The sequence below is a fragment of the Rosa rugosa genome, chromosome 7 (assembly GCF_958449725.1).
Source record: "Rosa rugosa chromosome 7, drRosRugo1.1, whole genome shotgun sequence".
Lineage (NCBI taxonomy): Eukaryota > Viridiplantae > Streptophyta > Magnoliopsida > Rosales > Rosaceae > Rosa > Rosa rugosa.
The window spans coordinates 9,451,851-9,472,863 of NC_084826.1; the positions used below are offsets into that span (position 1 = coordinate 9,451,851).

Sequence of the window (21,013 nt, forward strand, 5' to 3'; positions counted from 1 at the left end):
CTGTCTCAAACCTTCCAAGGCATTACTTTTTTTACACATAATGAGGTGACAGAATTCTCACTCTCTTAACAATCATTATATCTAGAAACACTTTGCAGTTAATGGATAATGCAACACCACATGAGAGGCTCAAAAGGACTTCAACTCAGACATAAAATATCTCAAATATCTCTCTTCCCTCTATTTCTTCCTCTCCTTTTATTCCAAAACAAGCCAAAACTGAAGCGGATAAGATGATTGCCCTCAAACACATTCAAATCTCTTTCAACGGCACCAGACATACCATTTTACAGTCGGGAAGATTTCCCAGCACAAAGAACTCCATCTTGCGCTTCAGCAAGTCCAATGATTCCGATTCCGAATCAGAGACTCCTTCGCCTGAGGGAGATACTCGCAAGCAAGAGCTGCTGGTGAGGATAGCAATGCTTCAAGCTCAGAAAGTCCGGCTTGCGGATTACTTAGATGAAAGATCAGAATATCTTACTAAATTCGGAGAAGATGCCACTGCAGAGTTTGACAAGATTGGAGAAGATGCCCTCAAAGGACTGGATGAAGCCAGCGCTCGGGTCTGTTTTAGTTCCTAAATCTGCATTAAAGATACAAAAAGGGACTTGCTATGAAAATCTGTTGATAATCCAATTCTTATTCATTTGTGACTAGCAGATAATGGAGAATATGGACAGCCGCATGCAGGCGTTTGAGGAATCTACAGGAGTGAACATATCGGAGATCGAAGAAAATGAAAATGAGTTAGCAGCATTCGAAGATCAGATTGAAAAAGACCGAAATGAAGGGCTATTTTTCAAGAATCTGACGCCGGGGAAACCCATAAAAAAGTTAGACGCTACAGAGGAAATAAAGAAGATCAAGGAGCTTACTAAAGAAAGTGCAGGATCAGAAACCAGGAGGAATATTTACCTTGTATTGATTGGCCTGCTACTCATAGAAATTGTTGACTCTTTCATCACTTCAACGCCCGATTGGAGAAAAGTTGCATTTCTCGGGGTAATTTTAGTGGGTTTGGTTACTCAGTTCATCTATGAGCAGAAAATGCTATCAGAAAAAGAAATAGCAGAAGAGAAGAAGACAGAGGAAGAAAGAAGGTGATTCCCTGCCCTTCAAGGAAAAATATTATGCTGTAAACTTTTTCCAAACCGAATTATATTAGATAAATATAGCTTGGGTTTACATATTAGGATGATCTTCTTTTTTTAAGATCAAGTCAACTGTATTAATAAACAAAAAGTATATAGCATGAGAACACACCATATATCTATTTACAAATGTAGCCTGTCAAGAAAATCTGAGAAACTGACTTCACTGCATACATTTCTTGTATTTAGTATTTACCAACCCAAGAAAAGAAACTGACACAGTCTGTACTGTTACCCAGCAAAAGAAATATAGCATGATAAATAACACCAAGTAAATCTTACTACTTGATGGTGATACATCAAGCTCTTTGTTATTGCATCATCAAAAGTTGACCTTAGTGATACTACTACAATCACCAAAACCATACATGATGCTTCTTGAACTTTTATTATTATTTAGCATGCGTAACATGCCTCCAGTTTTCTTAATTAATGAATCTAAGTTTTCAATCAGAGCTATTGTATGTATTTAAACTTACTAGTACAACAAAATGCAGATAGACCCAAAATTAAGAAAGACCTGCTGCTATAGACACTAAAGATGGTGAGGAAGGTTGGTGTTCTAACATCTGGAAGACTCATACTTCTGCCACAGTGATATGAGGTCTTGTCTAGGATCCATAAAGAAACTAAGCGCCCAACCTGCATCAGGAGCTGCCAAATTTCAGGTTAATCAAATATAGCATGTACAATAACCCCAAGCGAATCTTACAACTTGGATTTGATACGACAAGCACTTTACTTTTGCATCATCTAAAGGATCTTGGTGATATCACTGCAATCACCAACAACTGTGTAACTGAGTTACCATATATGATGCTTCATGAAGTTTTAATTACTTAAGGCTATGCCAAATTGAGGTTATCAAATATAGCATGTACAATAACCCCCAGTGAATCTTACAACTTGGGTTTGATACATCAAGCACTTAACTTTTGCATCATTAAAGGATCTTGGTGATATTACTGCGATCACCAACAACTATGTAAATTAGTAACCATATATGATGCTTAATGAACTTTTAATTATTCTAGTCCATGCTTCAAGTTCTTTAATTATTCTAGTTGTTTGTAAACCCACTAGTGTGCAAGAGATGCATAAAGACCTAAGTGAGAACCGAATTGCTATATAGTATAGACATTAAAATCTGGTCAGAAACATTATTAAAAATTAGGATAACTCACACTTCTGTCAAATAGTGACCTGAAGTGTTGTTCTTCATTCGTAGAAGAACTGACATCCACCTGCATCAAGAAAGCTTTTTGCAATGAGAAAGTAACAAAATATATATATATATATATATATATATATATATATATATATATATATATATATATATATGGGCAGTGTGATATTCATTCATACCTTGCATCACTTTTGAAAGAAAAGCATGTTCTTCATGAAGAATACACCAATGTGCATGGTTCATTATCAGTAGATATCTTGGCAGCTAGCGACTCTCCCAAGGACATATTTCCATGGATCACTTCAAGCACGGTGTGGTAGTTTAAAGCATCCCAATTCCTAACAAAATTTGTAAGAGAATAAAATGATAACTTTGGATATCTCATCCTACAACTTCAAAGGCAGCAATGCAACTAATGACATGAACAAAGAAATGCAACCGGAGTAAAACTTACCTTCACACTACTTTAACCCCAAGAAGACTGCATAGTGGCCCCGTTGTCGACCACTGCCCTAACAAGTATGTGCCACGTTATATGAGTTGGAAGAACTCCATGATGCAAAGCTTTTTCTAAGTGCCCAACAGCATCTGATATTCTACTGCATGAACAAAGCCCTTTCAGAGTAATATTATAGGAAATTATATCTGGTTGTAGCCCATTCTTTAAAATGCGAGCCCAAATTTCTGATGCCTTTCCACAGTCTCTAATTTTGTAAAAACCCTCCATTAGGGTGTTGTGTGTCACAAGATTCGGAACACAGTTCCTACACCCCATCTGAAAATATAGCTGCAAAGCACCTTCAGCTTTGCCTGCAGAGCAAAGTCCATGAATCATAATGTTGTACATAGTTACATCAGGTTCGAATCCTTTGTCAAGGGCTTGATTCCACAAATTGAGGGCCATGTCAATCTTCCTGCCTTGACAAAGCCCATCAATTAACAAACTATATGTGATCACATCTAGTGTCCAGCCTGTCTCCAGCATTTCCCTCACAAACACATATGCGTCACTAAATCTTCCCACTTTGCATAAGCCATTTATCAGAGTATTGTAGGAGACAACATTTGGAGAGCAATACTTGGTGGACATTCCCCTAAAAAAGCAAATTGCATCTTCAAGTTTGGTAGCATGGATAAAGCCATATATCAATGAATTGCAAACATGAGAATTCGGTTTATAGCCACACTTAACCATCTGATCAAGTATTCTTGCTGCTTCATCTAGTCTCCCTTCTTTGCATAACCAACTAATCAGTGAGGAATATGCAAAGACATCAAGATCAGCCCTTGCATTTTCCGCCTCTTTTAAAATCCATAGAGCCTTGTTCAAGTACCCATTCTTACACAGTCCATGAATTAAGACTCCATACGTTGTGGAATCTGCAACACAAGCCTTCACATGCATTAATTCCCAGACAGACATTGCTTCCTCTGCCTTCTTATTTTCAAACAACCCTTTGATCAATATGTTATAACTCACAACATTACGACAACCACCCTTCTCCATCACCTCCCACAACTCAAAGCACTGTCCAATCTTCCCTGCTCGGCAGAAACCATCGAGCATTGCATTATACATAACCACATCCGGCACTACTCCCTTCTCAACCATATCCTTATAAACTCTCTCCGCCTCATCCACATTCCCCGCTTTACACAACCCATGAATCAAAGAACTACAAGTAAACAAATCACATCCTCTTTCATTCCTCTTCATCCTATTCCATATCTCCAAACTCTCACCAAACCTCCCGCATTTGCACAAGCCACTAATCATAACATTATAACTAACAACATTCGGATAAGCCTCCGAGTCCATCACCAACCTCTCCCAAACCTCCTTGGCCTCCACATATTCGCCTTTCCGAAAAAACCCATCAATCAAAACATTATAACACATGACATCAGGACTGACTCCTCTCTCAGGCATTTCGTCGAACACCTCCAATGCATCCCCCAGCTTCCCATTTTTCGCAAACGCATTGATCAAAGTTGCGTAACTCATCACATCAGGCTCCAAACCCTTCTCCCACATCCAATCCAGCAACCCCCTGGCCTTCTCGAACTGCTTCTTCTTGCACGAAATCTTGATCAGAGTGTTGTACGTCTGCAAATTTGGGGACAACCCCACCGTTTCGAAATAAGCAAAGAACTGCTCGGCCCGGTCCCACTGGTTGGACTCAATGAAGGAGTTTAGAAGAGAATTGTAGGATCGAATGCCGGGCTCGCACCCGAAAATCTCTCGCATTTGCTGGAAGACCTGCAGGGCTTTATCAGGCATTGAGTTTTTGGCGTAGGCTTTGATCACGGTCAGTGCCACGTCCTCGGGGCAGTGGCATTTCTGGGTGCGGATGAGTTCGACGACCCGACCGACGTGGGCGACGAGGTTGGGGTGGATGAGGCGGCGGAGGATGTGGTGGAAGACGTCGGGGGAGTGGGTGTAGTTGGGGTGGCGAGTGGCGGAGTCGAGGAGGGCGAGTGCGGAGTGGGTGTTCTTTTCGGCTTGGAGGAGCTTGAGGACGCGCTTCGGGGACAGGGATTTCGGGAAGTGGGAGTTTGGGTTGCTCATTTTTGTGGCATGGTTTCGAAAATTACCAAAGGTTTTGAGTCTGAAATTAATGGGAAGCGGGAGACAAAAGCCATCAGGGTTTTGGGTTTTGGTGGGTGTTGTAGTGGGCCGGATGGGCTGAGTGGCCCGTAGTGAAATGGACCCAACCTGACCTAACCAGGAGAATGTGCGAGAAATCATAGCAATTTCTTGGAGGTTAAAGAAAGTGCAAAGGTGCTATACTTCCAATGAGGTCGAATTCGATACACAAGGAGTTGTAAATTCTGTTGAATTCGAATGGAGTGGAGGATGATCGTCAATATTGACAAGGATCGCCTTTGTTTGAGGTGAGAAACAATTGTGTTGGGTGGCTTGAGATTTGTAACATCATTGGGGTGGACTTGGTGTTGTTGATTCATTGTTTCACCCTTTTCGGCAAGCGACACCGCCACCATTCTCCCAATCCGGCCATATCAATATCCGTCCGGCCCTATTTGTTCATTATCTCTGTGCGGGGAGGTCAAACCGACCATGATTCACGGTTTTGGATATGTGAAAGCATCTACCTCTAGCACCATAGTTGTCTTCCCTTCTCTACCAAAACATTCCACCCTTGTCTTAGTATTCGCACATAATATCGTCTTTGTTACAAAGTATTATACAAAGTTTCACAACATATATAACCTGTTATGTTGGATTTTAATTACTTGCAAAGAAAGTTTATATTCAAGTTACCAAATTGGTGCAATGGTAGCAATAATGGAGGGAAAGAGGCAAGTTTCTTAAAAGCTTTATTAGGAACATTTGCTGATCAAAATACCTCAGGCTATATGAAGTAGATTTCTCCTTCTGGTCAAGATCATCAGCCAAATTAAAGCTCGATCATGTTCACATTAATAAAGAGCTTTTTTAAAGCCCAACAAATATAATAGTAAGATATATATAAACTTGTAGCACCTAGATCCCCAAAGTTGGGTTCCAAAAGAAATTTGGAAAAATTGGGATCTTTCTTATGTGAACTCTTTCACTTTTAAGCACACCCTTTCCAAGCATACTTCTCCAGCTCTCTCACAACTTTACCACTCAAAAGAGAAAGGGCAAAGAAAGCAATGACCATCTTTTTCTTTTTCCCCCTATCCCTTCCTCACCTTTGAAAAAAACCCATTTTCTTCTGATGATTTTCATGCAATTTTAATACTAAACTATAGAGCATAAGTTCCTCTTTTTCTCTTTTAAACTGTAAACTTCAAGGCATGGCAGTGAGCAAGAGTGCAAGACTAGCTCTCAAAGCACCCTAAGATCTGCTTGGAATATTTGTAAATCCCTAAGTAAGTGTTTTATGCCTAGCTAGATATTGCCCAGTTTGTATGCTTCTCTGCCTTTGTCTTGCTTTAGTAACATGCCAAACTCTACATTCTTTCTTGGGATTCCTTCACTCTACTTTGTATAATCATATGGTTCTTTCCAAGGTTATGATAGGAAATCCCACTTGAAAATTTCACTCCAACCAGTAAAAACCATGGTAGACCTACTCATGTTTAGCCTAATTGCCCTAAATATAAGTCCAATGATGACCATCTTTAGTCCCTGGGAAGTATGAACAATCCCTTTGGCTGCCATAGTCCTTAGGCTGCACAGAACACAATAACCCAATTAAATCTAAAAACCCATTAAAAGTTTAAAACAATCCCTCAAGATCTTTTGGTTGAAAAGATGCCATGTGGAGTGATTAGCGGCACAAATCAATGGAGACATACATGATCAATATTAGTGTTCTTTTAGTATATAGTATAGACTGTATAGTACTCCTTTGTTACAAAATGTGAATGAAGCTTAAGCAGGCATGTTGGGTCCAAGATGGAGGCTTTGTTTAAAGTGGTTTATCATACATGCTATTCATATTTTTTCTTTAACAAAATAAATGGGAAAAATCAAAAGCCTCTGATTTGTATGTGTGTGGGGTAAAGGACTCAATTAGAGTGTCCTTTTTGCCTTCATTTTTTCCTTTGTAATGATGAGCATACTTTTTTTTACCTTTTTTTTCCCACGATTAAATGTACAACTCTTTAATTTGATTGAGGAAAGAAATTTAAACTCTCTCTTTTTAGTAAAAATAAATTTAAACTCTCTAATCAACGAGATAATTTAATAAAAAAATTAATATTTTTTAAATGAGTCGGTAAATATATATGATGATCGTCACTTAATAGCGTGATAAAAAGAATTTTCACTTATAATGGTTACAAAATTAACTATAGTTGACTGTGAAACAATTAAAAAACTAAGAGATAGATAGAATTAACTTAAAAACTTTTTCATGTTGGCAAGAATATATCGCCGATCCCATAACCCAATATTCCATCTATCTGTGCACACTAGTTGAGTTCGTGTAACTTGTAACTATGTGACTTAATTAGGAGAGAATCCTTTTGGTGAATATATATGATTTGCATAACAGTGAACAATAATGATCTAGGTGTGTAATAAGACACAATAATTTGACATAATGGCTTTGGCGAAATTTGTGGAATTTATGGGGGTGCGCATGCATATGTGCATGTTTATCTTTGCATTACTTGAGTAGCACTAGCCAGCTGAAATCTGCTTGAAAATAATTACTACTTATGATTGAATAAGAAAGGTGAACTTTATGGTGTTGAGTTTGCTAGCTCCTCGAGTCCTTGAACTTTAGCATGTCATCTCTCATACCTACAATATTCCAGTTAAAATAAAGTAATGACTGTTTTACTCTTCTGGAAAAAATTGAATCATATATGTTCTTTATAACGATAAAATTAGATTCTAAAATTGAGTCAATTGCGTATTGAGTTAGTCCAAGTGGTGAGTGAGGTTGGAAATTGTGTTAGAATTAGGTTAAATTAAGGGTTTGATTCCCCTCCGATGTAACAAAAATAAAATTAAAAATCAGATCCTGAATTTTTTTTTTTTTTTTTTTTTTTTTTTTGAAATTAAAGGACCAGATCCTGAAATTTAGAAAATGGTGTATAGTTGTTGTTTTTTTGGTTGTACATTTGAAGGGATTGAAGCTCTAATTTAGCTGATGTGTATGATGTCTACAAGCAAAAACAAGACCCCAAAACAACACAAGAACTTCTAATTCCACTCGCCTATGCTAATGAGAAAAAGAAGAAGAGCCAAAGAAATTATATTCCTGGCATTATGTACTGGTGTACGTCTTTGGCTTCTCTTGACCTCAATTAGAAAGGGTTTGTCTCGGTTTAATATCTTGTTTTATTTAGTCGACTAGTTTGATGTTAGAACTTATATATGAAATATAGGATTTAAATTTTCACCTTTTTGGCTCATTATCGCTTCGTATTTTATATAAAAATGTGTCAATTGTATTAATATAAAATTATAAATAATAATTTGGGTTTCTTCTTGATCGATTTCAGAACGGGTCGTATATAACTATTGAAAGATGAAAGACTGAATTAATCTATATCGTTGTTTTCATTTAGAAAATGACAGAATTATAAAGAAAGAAAGGAAAGCTCATTGTCGCTGCATAAAGCTTCGGCCTAAGGGGGAGACAAAACCATTAGTCTGACTGTAGAATCTTCAGTTCTTAGCAAAACAACAGAAAACAAACCTAAAAATGTTTGCAGTGTTAACTATGTATGTTATTAATCTTTTCCAGGCAATTGCATGCATGCTCTCGAATAGTTCTAATCGATCAGATCCTTTCCATGTCATATATTATTGCATAGAAAAAAACCATGACACAATAATGGAGGACTGGTTGGTTTCAGTCGTCTTTCAGAGAACCCTAATCCTCCAACCACACACATGCAAAACAGTATATAATATTACCCTGGTGTGTTCAGTATTGGTAATCGGAATGTGTAGCTAGCTCCATAGCCTTGTGTTCAGTATTGGCAATCGGAATGTGTAGCTAACTCCATAGCCTTGGTAGGATCATACAATGATTTCGCACTAACAAAAGGTACAGGGGAGGAAAAGTTCGGCTGTATTCTTCCAAAAATAGAGGTTCTCAATTCAAAATCACGTATGATTATTTGACCACAGTATATATATATATATATATATACACACAATATTAAGTGAATAATGAAGGAAAATAAGAGGCTATCTATTTCAAATGTTTTAGTAACAAACAGTTAAGTTTGATCAGGTAAAGTTATATGTAAAATCTCATTATTTTTTATATCTTGAATAACTCTTTGAGAGTACACACATTTTTTTTATTATTAATTAGTAAATCACAAATCAATATACCACTCTGTTCTTTTTGTTAAGAATTGTGATGGATTAGTTAAGAGGCAAATGAGATTTCCTTCCCGTAGATGTTCAGTATTTCTGTATTTGATTAATTAGTTTGTTCCTTATAATTGCACATTATATGATTGAGAAATAATAATATGGGCGTGGGGCTGAGCCTCCCAGCTTGGCTGGGTTCCAAACCCCTTTTCAAAAAAAGTAAGGAAGACCGTTTGCGGACACAATTTTACATATTCTAATTCATTCGGTCTCATGAACTAAATCAACCATTAATGCATCTATCTTTGTGTTAACTTCTCTAAAGATGTGTGCAAGACAAAGACATCACAGTGAAGTGTCTAAAACTCATGATGATTATTTTAGCTTGAATAAATCAGTAACTCATACATGTAAATAAACGGGCCGTACACTACCAAACAATTGTGCTTCCATTCATGATTCATCAACTTAAATTTATATCTTCTTGGAGAAAGAAAAAAAAAATGGACATCCTTTTGTTAATTCCGTCCATGATACATATATTAAGAGGGCGATGAGGACATCACAAATTGAATAAATGGTAAATCATGCCTGAAGTACTCTAAGAGGGCGATGCAATAGACCTTTCAATGATTGATTTGAGAAAGACATGTACATTGTGAACTAGCTAATATATTTATGAACGCATATATTTTGTGGGGACTGTATTTGTAGTGGGAGTATTTGTCACAAACTTTGAAAATATGAAGCAAAAGCAAACAAGAAAACATTACAAATATTGCACATCCATTCAAAAAAGCTAGATTGAAAACAATGTCTCAAATCTACATGTATATGCTGCCAATAAGTGGATCAAGCTGGAAAATAGGAACTTTGGCTAAATAAATCCAACAAAAGAAGCTAGATATAGAGGGGCCACTCCATGCATGCCCGCAATATGACGAGAATTTTTGTCCCCAAATTAAAATCTCCGTTCCCCACTTCCCAGTACCCACTAGAATAGTAGAATATGACTTAATCGGGGATGATTTATATATAAATGAGATCTATACCTTATTTCTACCAAACAAAACCCTTGAAAGACAAACCCTAGAGAGAATATTTATCTGAGAGAGAGACAAAGGCATGAAGTTTATATTAATTTCTTTCTGGGTAATAGTTTTCTTTTCTGTAATATGGCTTTATTATAAAAGAAAAAGGTAAAGGTAGGAGAGGACAGGGTCGCACTTTACGCCTCATTCCATGCAGAAATACTATACAAAATATACATCAGAATTTGATTTTGCCCAAGTGATCGATCTTCATCTCCATGCATGACTGTCCTGCGTGACCAACCCAGAAAGGCCACCAGCAACACCAGCAAAATATGAAGCTAAACGAGCTAGCATTGATAGCTATCCCATTCGCATGTGAAGTGAATAAGAAGAGTGAGATTAATGGGGACCTCGTGATCGATGTGCGACTCCGAATGGAGGAGAGTAGCTAGACCTAGGGAGGGGTGGCGGGACCCGGTAGCTAGGGAGTGCTGGTGGCCGTGGCTGTGGTTGAGCCGGCGGGGGGTTATCTCGTGACGACTAAGCGGTGGGGAAGGTGGGGTCTCGATGAAGAATTGAAGAATGAAGACATATCTTTGATCACCTTAAAAATGAAGATGAAAAATATTCGTATTGTTGCATATCTAAGTGAAACATGTAACAGTTATTACTATTGATGGACTTCATGTGTTTTCTTTATCAGAAATTCAAAATTTCGTAGTATTTGAAAGCAGAATGAATATTCAAAACTTGAAATTTTTTTTTTTTTGATGAAAAGCTAAAAATAAAACCATCTTTGTAGATAATTAAAATCAATTTGTATCATTGCAAATTACATCTAAAATTTAATAGACAATGAGTATGTTGTGAAGATGTCCAAACTTTTATAAACTCTTAGACAATATTATATTTGTCCGATATGGAATAACATCGAACCTACAATAATCTCAATTGACGGAGCATAGTAAGAGCTATCAAAAGCTAATTGTGTTCTATTCATCCGTATGTGACTAAAAGGGAAATCCAAATTAGTTTACCATGTTTAGATCTAGATAGACTTTAAGTTCAATTGAAATTGTTTTTGGCCATTGGATTTGATTGATTAAGATTCCCTACCGTTAAACCCTAAACACGTATTGGTTTCACTGCAAAACAGGAACTCATCACAAACCATGTGAATAAGGCATTAGCATCAAATCAAACAGAAAATTATCACTACTTGAAGTGAATAGTGAACAATCAAGAAGTGGTGATAATACGCCATAACAAACCTCGCGCACTGATCAAGCTCCGTTGACGAGCACAGACTGTCCATAGGGAGGGGATAGTGTTAAAGAATCTTTTTTTTTTGTTACACTCTTGCAAGAGGATTATGTGAAAATAAATGATATGTGATAAAATACACATAAACTTACGTTCTTATGTAAAATTCCTTTTATTGCTGTTGATGCTAGTCGATCTTGGGACCTCGCAGACTTAGCAATTAAAGCAAAGCCAACAGACCACCAAGTGACCAGCAAATTAAGTAGACATTAAATTAAATAGACATTAAATTATCAGAGAAAGCACAAATTAAGTAAACATCAAAATAGTTGTAATATACCCAGGAATTTTTTGAAATTGAACATTATGATATCAGATATCGTATACCATGTGAACTTTGCTTTGTTTCACTTTCACATTAACATGTACAAACATGTACCGCATCAATCAACAATCAATCTTCGATTTGCGTCATTTCTTTTTTCTTTTCCAATCCCCACTACAACACCCACCCACCCAATAAACCTTGTTGGTTTCACAGTACTGTATGTTGGATCGATTAATGGAGCTCTGAAATGTCTGATAAAGCAAAACCCAGGTAAAGCTTTTAATGACAGGTTCGAGTTTTCATGATAACGTATATTTCCCCACTTCTTTTATTATTTCGAAAACCCTAATATATTATCCTCCCCCAAATACATTCTTTGTGATATCCATGCAACCCAATCAAGTTCCAATGATTTATAGTTAACGATCGAGCTGCAAAACAGTTTAATGTAGGCAAGGTGTTTACGAAAATACATAAGAGCGAGTGAGAGTGAAAAGACTTGGAATTCTCATCCTCTTTGAGTTTTTCCAACTAAGGTTTCGCAAAAGCAGATTACCGTTTTGAATAAATGGATCGGGGAACCGATTGCTTTCGCCGTATAGTGATTCCATTTTGGTGTTTAATTTGGTTCTGAAAGACTAATAAGGTCTGAGAATCTTAGTACGTACTATGCTGCAGAGCACGCATGAATCACACTTTTACCAAATATATAAAGGCAGGCCTAGCTTAAAGCAAAGCCCCAAGCTCAAGTCCCATGTCTACAACCCAGTTTAAGAAAGATTCACAGGACGTCATGCTCTGAGAACCCTGAATCATGATGAATAATGGCGAGGCCTGAAATAGAGAGCTGAGTAGGGAAGACGAAAACGCCCCCGTTTTGAAATTTGTTTTCTGGTGTCGTGTTTGTGGGTATATGACAGAGAATATAAATCCGAGGGGGCAAAGCAGAAAACATTAACAGCGACGAATGCGATGGGAGCTATTTGGGAGGGAAAATTAAAGAAAGCTGAAAAACAAAAAGAAACCCAAAACAGGAAAAAGGAAAAGGAAGAGGGAAAAGAGAGAGAGAAAGAAAGCGAAATGTGAGAAAGAGAGGTACTCTCTCAGAAACCAACCTCCTCCTTGGTGATGGCGTGGTTTGCTTTTGCTTTTTTTTTTTTTTTTTTTTTCCTCTCTCTCGACAGGAATCTTTGAAAATCCAAAGCACCCCCTAAAAAATACAAAGAACAATTAACAAAGGAAAAAACAAGACATTATTAGCTACAAAACAATTTGGGCACCTAATCCCTTTGGAACCTTTTGATAATGAAACTCCTTGCTCTAGCTAATCCACCTTGGAAGTGAGTGTGTTCCTCCTGGGTTTAGAGGTCAGAACTAGAACCATGCAAACAAAGCCAAAAACCATTAAACGCCATAAATTCGATTCAACCAGAAAACGTTTTTGAAATTACCCAACAATCTCTTGGTTATTGAAAGATGAAATTAATTATGAATAGTCTCCTTACATTTATAATGTGAAATTACTTCTCAAGGCTTTCTATTTTGTGAATTGTGTTGTTTAAACTTTAGAGTGTGTGAACTACCACAGGTGGTCGACTTGGTAAGAGCCTCCAGGTGTGGAACCCCCACACCCGGGTTCGAATCCCGCCGACGCTTATTGAAGTTAAATCTCAATATATTCTTGGTGGCCAGGGGGAAGGAAGCGTTCTGACAATATCCCCCAAGCACGGATTAGTTTCTGGGCCTAGAAAGCCTTTGAGGACACCGTATGATTGACAAATAAAAAAAAAAAAAAAAACTTTAGAGTGTGTATATACATACTATGTTATAATGTTAATAGTATTATGTCAAGAAATTAAAGTGACCGATATGTAAATGAAAAATATTTCTAACGTCAAATGTGTTCTTCATATTCATGTTCACATGTACTAACTTATTTAGTAAAGTATATAAAAAAAACAAGAATAATCTAACGTACACGTGAATAGCTTGTTCAATCATAATATAAGACGTGACACATTTGTGTCAGAAATATTTCACACACGCCCCACATTATGTCGGATGTTTGAGACTTAACACGTGCGTCACTTATTCTGGTATTATATCATAACGTAAGAATCGACAATTTATCATGTCAGACATCTATTATCCAGCCACTCCTCACAATGGACGTTTTGAGTCTCAACACGTACGTATATCACTTGTTCTGGTATCATGTCGAGACACGAGAGTATCACATACGTGGATAATTCTCTATAATTCTACATCATATCGTAATCATTGACAATTTATTATGTTGAATATCTATTTTCCTGCCACTCCTCATGTTTGACGTTTTGAGTCTCAACACGTATATCACTTGTTTCGGTCCCATATCGAGAAGCGAGAGTATCACATATGTGGATAATTCTCTATGATACTACATCATACCGTAATCATTGACACCCTATATGTTAAATATCTATTCTCCTTCAGGAATGATTATTGACCAATACGTGTATAACCTAGTACAACCGTTAAAAAGCATTAGGGTATCTAACACGTGAATAACTTATTCTGACAGCATATCATAACGTGAAATTATGTAATATTTTGAATCTCAATAAATAAACTGAATGACTGAATAATCAAAACTATACATCATTACAGAAAATCCCACTCTTTTATCAATCTAAAATGCTATTTTAACCAGAGCAAGAATCTATACCATGTTTGTTTTGTGGCAACTCTTGCCACGAAGGCAAGTCGTTTACTAATGTGAGATACTATAGCCTGAATCATCTAGAATATCTACTCTCAAAATCTTCATTAGATAGTCGAATAAATAATTTAGAAACAATAACAAAATTATCCAAATCAAATTAAACAAACCCTCTTGCCAAACAGGGCCTAACCAGGACCCCTATCACTGACCTCGATTAAGGATTCTAGTAGAGGAACCACTAGGCAGAAAATTGTCTTTTCACGAGCGAGTGCCCCTAGAGAAAACAAAAAAGCCTCAAAGCACAACACCAGACGGTGATCTGGGCCCCACATAGTCCTTCTCTCTCTACTAATTCATTCTCTCTCTCTCTCTCTCTCTCACTCTCTCGCACTCTAAACCATTTTTCCTTCTCTCATACATTTCTTGTTCTCTGTCCGTTGGAAACAAACAGTACTACTCCTTCCAATTTCCATTGCTTCGCTTCTCCTTCTTCTTCTTCTTCTTCTTCACAGAATCCACAGTCACTCTTTCACACTCTCACTCTTGCACTCCACTCATTCTTACTCTCTTAACATGAGCAGAGGCAGCAGAGTGGGAACCAAGGACAAAAGCCACCGCCGGTTATGAATCCCAGCACGGACCCACCACCACCACCAAACCCGCCGCAGCCCCACCGACCCTCTACCTCCTGCGACCGCCACCCCGAAGAGAATTTCACCGGCTTCTGCCCCTCATGCCTCTGCGAACGACTAGCCGTTTTGCACCCTTCAACCACCTCTGCTTCTTCCTCGTCCCGAAAACCACCGACTTCCTCGACCGCCGCCGCTGCCCTTAAGGCCATTTTCAAGCCCCCCATTGGCGGTGGCGGGGCCTCCAGCAAAGCCCGACCCACCACCTCCTTTTTTCCTGAGCTCCGCCGCACCAAGTCGTTCTCCGCCTCCAAAAACGAAGGATTCTCCGGCGTTTTCGAGCCGCAGAGAAAGTCCTGCGACGTTCGCGGCCGGAATACGCTCTGGTGTCTCTTCAATCAGGAGAACCCCAACAAGAAAGAGCAACCCACTTGGGGAGCTGCCGGGCCTGAGACTGAAGTCGAAACCAGAAACTTAGCTGGGCCCTCTTCGAGCTTTCGAGGTCCGGTGTTCGAGTCCAAAGAGGAAGAAGAAGAAGACGAAGACGAAGACGAAGAGGAAGAGGAAGAGGAAGAGGAAGAACAGAACCAGAACCAGAACGACCGAGGAATAGGGAGGATTTCCGACGAACTCAATGTGGGCAATGTCAGTGAAATCAGAGTTCCAGAAATCGTAGAGGAGGAAGAAGAAGACGAAATACAACAGCACCAACTCAACCAACAACAATCAGAGCCACTACAATTTCAAGAGGAAGACTTGAAGCCCATGAAGGATCACATAGATCTCGACGCTCAGACGAAGAAGAGAGACCTGAAAGAGATCGCCGGAAGCTTCTGGTCTGCCGCTTCGGTGTTCAGCAAGAAACTGCAGAAGTGGCGGCAGAAGCAGAAGCTCAAGAAGCGGCGAAACGGCGGCGGATCGGCCACATTGCCTGTGGAGAAGCCCATTGGGCGACAGTTCAGAGAAACCCAGTCGGAGATCGCTGATTACGGCTTCGGTCGGCGCTCATGCGACACCGATCCCCGGTTTTCGCTTGATGCGGGTCGGATGTCACTCGACGCGGGTCGGATGTCTTTCGACGACCCGAGATACTCTTTCGACGAGCCTCGCGCTTCGTGGGACGGGTACCTAATTGGAAGGACTTTTCCGAGAATGCCCACCATGCTCTCGGTGGTGGAGGATGCTCCGGTGGTTGTTTCGAGAATCGATGCTCAAATTCCGGTGGAGGAGCCGATGAATGCTATTAACGAAGAGGACCCGGTTCCTGGCGGGTCGGTCCAGACCCAGAACTACTATTCGGACTCTTCTTCCAGGCGGCGCAAGAGTCTGGACCGGTCCAACTCCATCAGGAAGACGGCGGCGGCGGTGGTGGCTGAGATTGACGAAATGAAGTCGGTTTCGAATTCCAAAGTGTCGCCCACTACTGCTGACTACTTCCATGGGCCGAAGCTGGTGGCTCCTGATCGAGAGTCGAGAGATTCTAACTCGAACTCTCTCCGCGATGACTGCTCGGAGACCTTTGAGATGGCGTTTCGCGGCGGCGATCCTGTGCTGCGCGGCGGTGATTCGGTGTCTCGCGGTGGGGATTCGGCGGCGTCGGTTGTGGGGAATGGGGAGAGGAAAGATTGTAAGCAGAAGTCTAGAAGGTGGAGCAAGGCCTGGAACATTTGGAGTTTCATACACAGGAGGAGTGGGAACAAGGAGGATGATGAAGATAGGTATAGTAGTAGGCCTAATGGGGTAGAGAGGTCGTTTTCGGAGTCTTGGCCGGAGCTGAGAGGCGGCGGGGAGCGAAATGGGGAAGCAAAGGGTTTCAACCCAAAGATTACGAGGAGCAACAGCAGTGCTAGTTGGAGAAACTCACATAGCTTTGGAGGTGGGGCTTTTGGGAGTATGAGGAAGAATGGTGCTGTTGTTGAGCCACATGTGAATGGAAATGGCAATGCAAATGGGAATGTGAATGGGAATGGGAATGGAAGGAAGAAGAAGGAAGAGTTTGTGCTGGAGAGGAATCGGAGCGCAAGGTATTCACCGAATCACATTGACAATGGACTCTTGCGGTTCTACTTGACGCCGATGAGGAACAGCTGGAGGAGTGGAGGAGGAGCTGGGAAGAGCAGGTCGAATCAGGCACATTCCATCGCCAGAAGTGTACTCCGATTGTACTGAAAGCAAAATTGAGGGTTGGGTTCATAAGGGGTGTTTGTTCTTTGGTTTAGTTTAATCTTGGTTAATTTCGCTGCATTTTGTTGTGTAAAACCACACAAGCCTAAATGCACTCTTGTTGGTTGGTTGGGGATAAGAAAAAAAAAGAAAGCACTTTGAGATGTTTATCTTGCCTGTGAGTACCATGCTTTTGCTTCTGTTACTCAAATAACAAGAATTTCAGTGTCTCTCTGGGTTTGATGTCGATTCATTAGTTTAACCCTTTCTGGGTCTTTAACTGGCTAGATACAAAATAAGGCAAATGCAATGTGTAAGCAAACTGGGTTTCTAGGTCCCAATTTGCTCCTTTTTTTTTTTTTTTTTTTGAATAAAGGGCTGGTGCGACTGCCCTCAAGCATTTTTCTTCTTATCACAAACAGAATTGGGTTTTCGCCTTATTGCATTATTGGTGAAGAAGGCTGAAGGAGTTCTGGCATCTTATACATTCTGGAGAGAGCAGTAACATTCAGGGCAATTGTCCCAGATTAATTGAAGCAATCATTCATATTCATATAGGGTACGATTTGAGTTTTGATTTTTATTTCCTTTGGGAACCAAGCAATCAAAAACCTTGGGCGTGTGGCCCAGACTGTTAGGCTTTGGATTTAGTCCCTGGTTGAAAATCACTTGCTGCCTGAATTATGTTATGGCAGTTGCTATCTCAGATGGAATGTAGAGACTATAACTGCACATAAGCATAGAGGAGCCTCAATTTGACCCCACTCTGATAAAGAAAGAGCTCCATGCTGGTCTTGCTCTTATGTTGTTGGCCCTGCTCAAACAGTTGGTCGTCTCTGCATATATGCATGTTTCTTCTTGCACTGCTTTTGTATGAAGTGCTTATTTCAGTTGCATTTTCGATAGAAGTGTTTTTGTAAGAAGCAAATTTAAATTTAAGTTTTCGTGGGACAAATGTCAAGGGAAAATTACTTGGTGCTATAAAAAATTTCAATGTTGTCCACCATCATATTTTTTGTCTTGTACGTTGTTAGATGATGTTATGAGATGTTTTTCACGTGAATTGTCAGTTTTCGGTCGAATAAAAAGATGTCGGTGTGACGGTGACCGAAGACAAATAAGATCAAAAATTTGAGCATGAAGGAGTCAACATACTTAATTGCTACTTCGTTTATAGGAGTAGGTTTGTCATAGACACCATTACAGAAGATAGTAAAGTCCAATTTACACGTGAAATTGATGAAAAGACATGTTCCCAAGACTCTTCAAGAAATTCTTCCATAACGTAAGAAGCACTTTCAATTATTTATGCGGAAAGGCCGGATTCTTTGAACTTTGGGTTTTGCTGGAAGGTTGTAGATAGTGAGATTTAGCGAGTGATTAGGAAGGTGTTAGAATGAAAGCAAGTCTCTGGCAAAATGCAGAAGCACAAGGTCAAATTCACTAGTGGAATGAGTAAATGGATGAAATCCAGAAAAGCAAAAGTCCACACAAATCCAAAAGGTTGGCATCACTGTATCAGATTCGAATACATTAAAATTGCCTAAAAGAGAGTGAAAGTTAAATATGATTCAAGGGTGGAATATGTTGTGGTATTTACATGGATTTGTTAATGCAGAGTGGGATGAGAAATGATTGTCACTTATTGACTTATGTGTGTCCACTCTCAACTCTGAGTCTCTGTTCTAGACTTCTAGTGTAATTACAGCATGAGAGTTATTACAATTAAAATTATTATTATAGCCATACTGATACAAATTAGAGATTTGAAGTATTATATAATGTTTTGAAGTATTGAAACTCTGTTAAATTAATTCATACGGTAATTTTTAGAAGTAATTAGAACATCTTAAGATATGCATATATATCGAGCAAAATATAAAGTGAGCTTAAAAACCTATAAAATTAGAATCAATCATATATTGGGGAGCCTGGCAAGATGAACTTTGACCAGAAAAACTCACAAATTTAAACAAGATCTTTAAGAAGATTGATCGACCCAGATCCCATAGTCAAAACAAGAACTAAACCATGGGGCCAGTAAGCATGTTATAAGGAATAAAAACCGATCAAAGTTTTTTGGATTCACTAAGTTTGAGATTATTCTTTCTCATCTGTATATGTAAAAGCTCCACGATCAACTCCAAAGTCAAAAGGTTATCATGAAAAACATCCCAACATGCTTCTTTCATGGAGGAGATAAAGAAACCAGAAAAGGAAAAGAGAGAAAGAGAAGAGGCCCGTAATCCAATGGTGTCTGAGACTCATATTAGTCTGAATGTGGGAAAGAAATGGGTGGATAATGATTTGTTTAAGGTAATGTGGGAAGTTAATTATATGTCAAAGGTTGTAGGCTCATGTCTCCAACTTAGCCTCGGTGTTTGTTTGTCCCTTCTACCATTCTAGAAATTATATAGAGTTATTAGATAATTATAGGTCAATACTCTTAATCTCTTATATAAATTAATTATTAATTAATCGTGTTTATTGGATTGACACTTGATTTACATGAGATATATATTTGCCCTAGCTATAGGGACTATACCTTATGTTACCATCTTAGAGCATTAGCAAACTCTCTATCTTTGCTCATTAGATATATTGGAGAGCATGTTTAGCTTTTCATCAATTTTAGCAACTGCACCAGATTTCTAAGTGACTCTTTATTTTAATTTTTAGCTATCTAGCTCTTAAGTATAGATAGCGAGATGATGCTCTCTATTATTTTTGTTAATTCAAAACATTCATTTAAAGTTATTTTATGTAATTTATAAATACACATAAATTTTTTTTTTCCTCATTCAATAAATGATACTAGACTCCAAACACACTCTATGGGTGTGGATAATTACGTAAGAAGTTATTCCATAGAATGTGGAGAAAATTGCTGCACATATTTTGTTTTTGATTTTTTTTGTTAAATTTCTTTTGTTTTTCTTTTAGTTGTGAATTGACCATTTTATCTTTCTCAAATATTACAGTTCAAATGTTTTTTAATATTTGAGGGATATTTTGGTAAAATTTTTCTGTTTTGGCTAACAAACTCTCTTCTCTTAATAATAGTATAGATAAATACAAAACTAGCTAAAATAGAGAGTACTGATGCCATATAAAAGTGACCAGCTAAAATAACTTTTTAGCTACTTTGGCTAAAATTTGACTAAAAAATGACTAGCATTGCTAAATATGCTCTTATGTAGGCTGGTAATTAATATTTGTGGCACAAACTAATTTCGGTATTTGGTATTTGGTGGTGTTTCAATTTTAACCATCTTTTTACACGAGTTTATGAGACTCAATGTGGCATGAAATTTGAAAAAACATAGATTTGGTGCTAGCTTGAATTGTGACCCCTTATGTATCAGAAAGCCTTCCTATATAGCACAAAGTTTTCAAAGAAAAATCACATTTTCAAATTCTCAGAGATTTTTTTTCCTATGAATGCCGGGAAGAATGTCCAAAACTCATATAGAAACCAATCTCATAATTCTTTAAGACCCAAAATCATATTAGAGAGATCATTTATTGGACTTACTTTTCGATCACATTTCAGCAAAATCTATCATTCGGTTCCAATTTACTAAAAATTTACAGAAATGATATATATGGAGGCTCAAAACTAAGCAGTAGATTTGTTGAGATGTGATTGAAAAGTGAGTTCAAAGAATCTCTTAATAGAATGGGTATGTATCTAATATAAAGTGAAGCCAAAAATATATCTATCAAACTACGCTACATAGACCACGTTTTCACGAACCCTGT

The 21,013-nt window shown here is 38.4% G+C and overlaps 3 protein-coding genes across 4 annotated transcripts; 2 read left to right on the plus strand and 1 right to left on the minus strand.

Moving 5' to 3' along the window:
* Positions 1 to 6: 6 nt before the first annotated feature.
* Positions 7 to 2,138, plus strand: LOC133721540 (uncharacterized). Its single transcript, XM_062148184.1, has 3 exons — positions 7 to 566; positions 664 to 1,103; positions 1,652 to 2,138. Exons 1-3 carry the CDS (start codon positions 234 to 236, stop codon positions 1,653 to 1,655), a joined length of 777 nt encoding a protein of 258 aa, XP_062004168.1. The 5' UTR covers positions 7 to 233; the 3' UTR covers positions 1,656 to 2,138.
* Positions 567 to 4,975, minus strand: LOC133721539 (pentatricopeptide repeat-containing protein At3g09060). 2 transcript variants are annotated; one of them, XM_062148183.1, is made up of 5 exons: positions 2,795 to 4,975; positions 2,520 to 2,678; positions 2,339 to 2,398; positions 919 to 1,037; positions 567 to 586 (listed from the first exon to the last, which is right to left on the minus strand). In XM_062148183.1, the coding sequence occupies exon 1, from the start codon at positions 4,907 to 4,909 to the stop codon at positions 2,807 to 2,809; it is 2,103 nt and encodes a 700-aa protein (XP_062004167.1). In that variant the 5' UTR covers positions 4,910 to 4,975; the 3' UTR covers positions 567 to 586; positions 919 to 1,037; positions 2,339 to 2,398; positions 2,520 to 2,678; positions 2,795 to 2,806. The 2 variants fall into 2 exon arrangements, with proteins under 2 accessions (XP_062004167.1, XP_062004166.1); XM_062148182.1 differs by lacking the exon at positions 567 to 586 and adding an exon at positions 1,675 to 1,796 and having other exon boundaries at positions 1,019 to 1,037.
* Positions 4,976 to 14,828: 9,853 nt separating this feature from the next.
* LOC133721851 (protein OCTOPUS) lies at positions 14,829 to 17,405 on the plus strand. The gene has a single exon (XM_062148591.1). The coding sequence runs from the start codon at positions 15,083 to 15,085 to the stop codon at positions 17,255 to 17,257; it is 2,175 nt and encodes a 724-aa protein (XP_062004575.1). The 5' UTR covers positions 14,829 to 15,082; the 3' UTR covers positions 17,258 to 17,405.
* Positions 17,406 to 21,013: the final 3,608 nt, after the last annotated feature.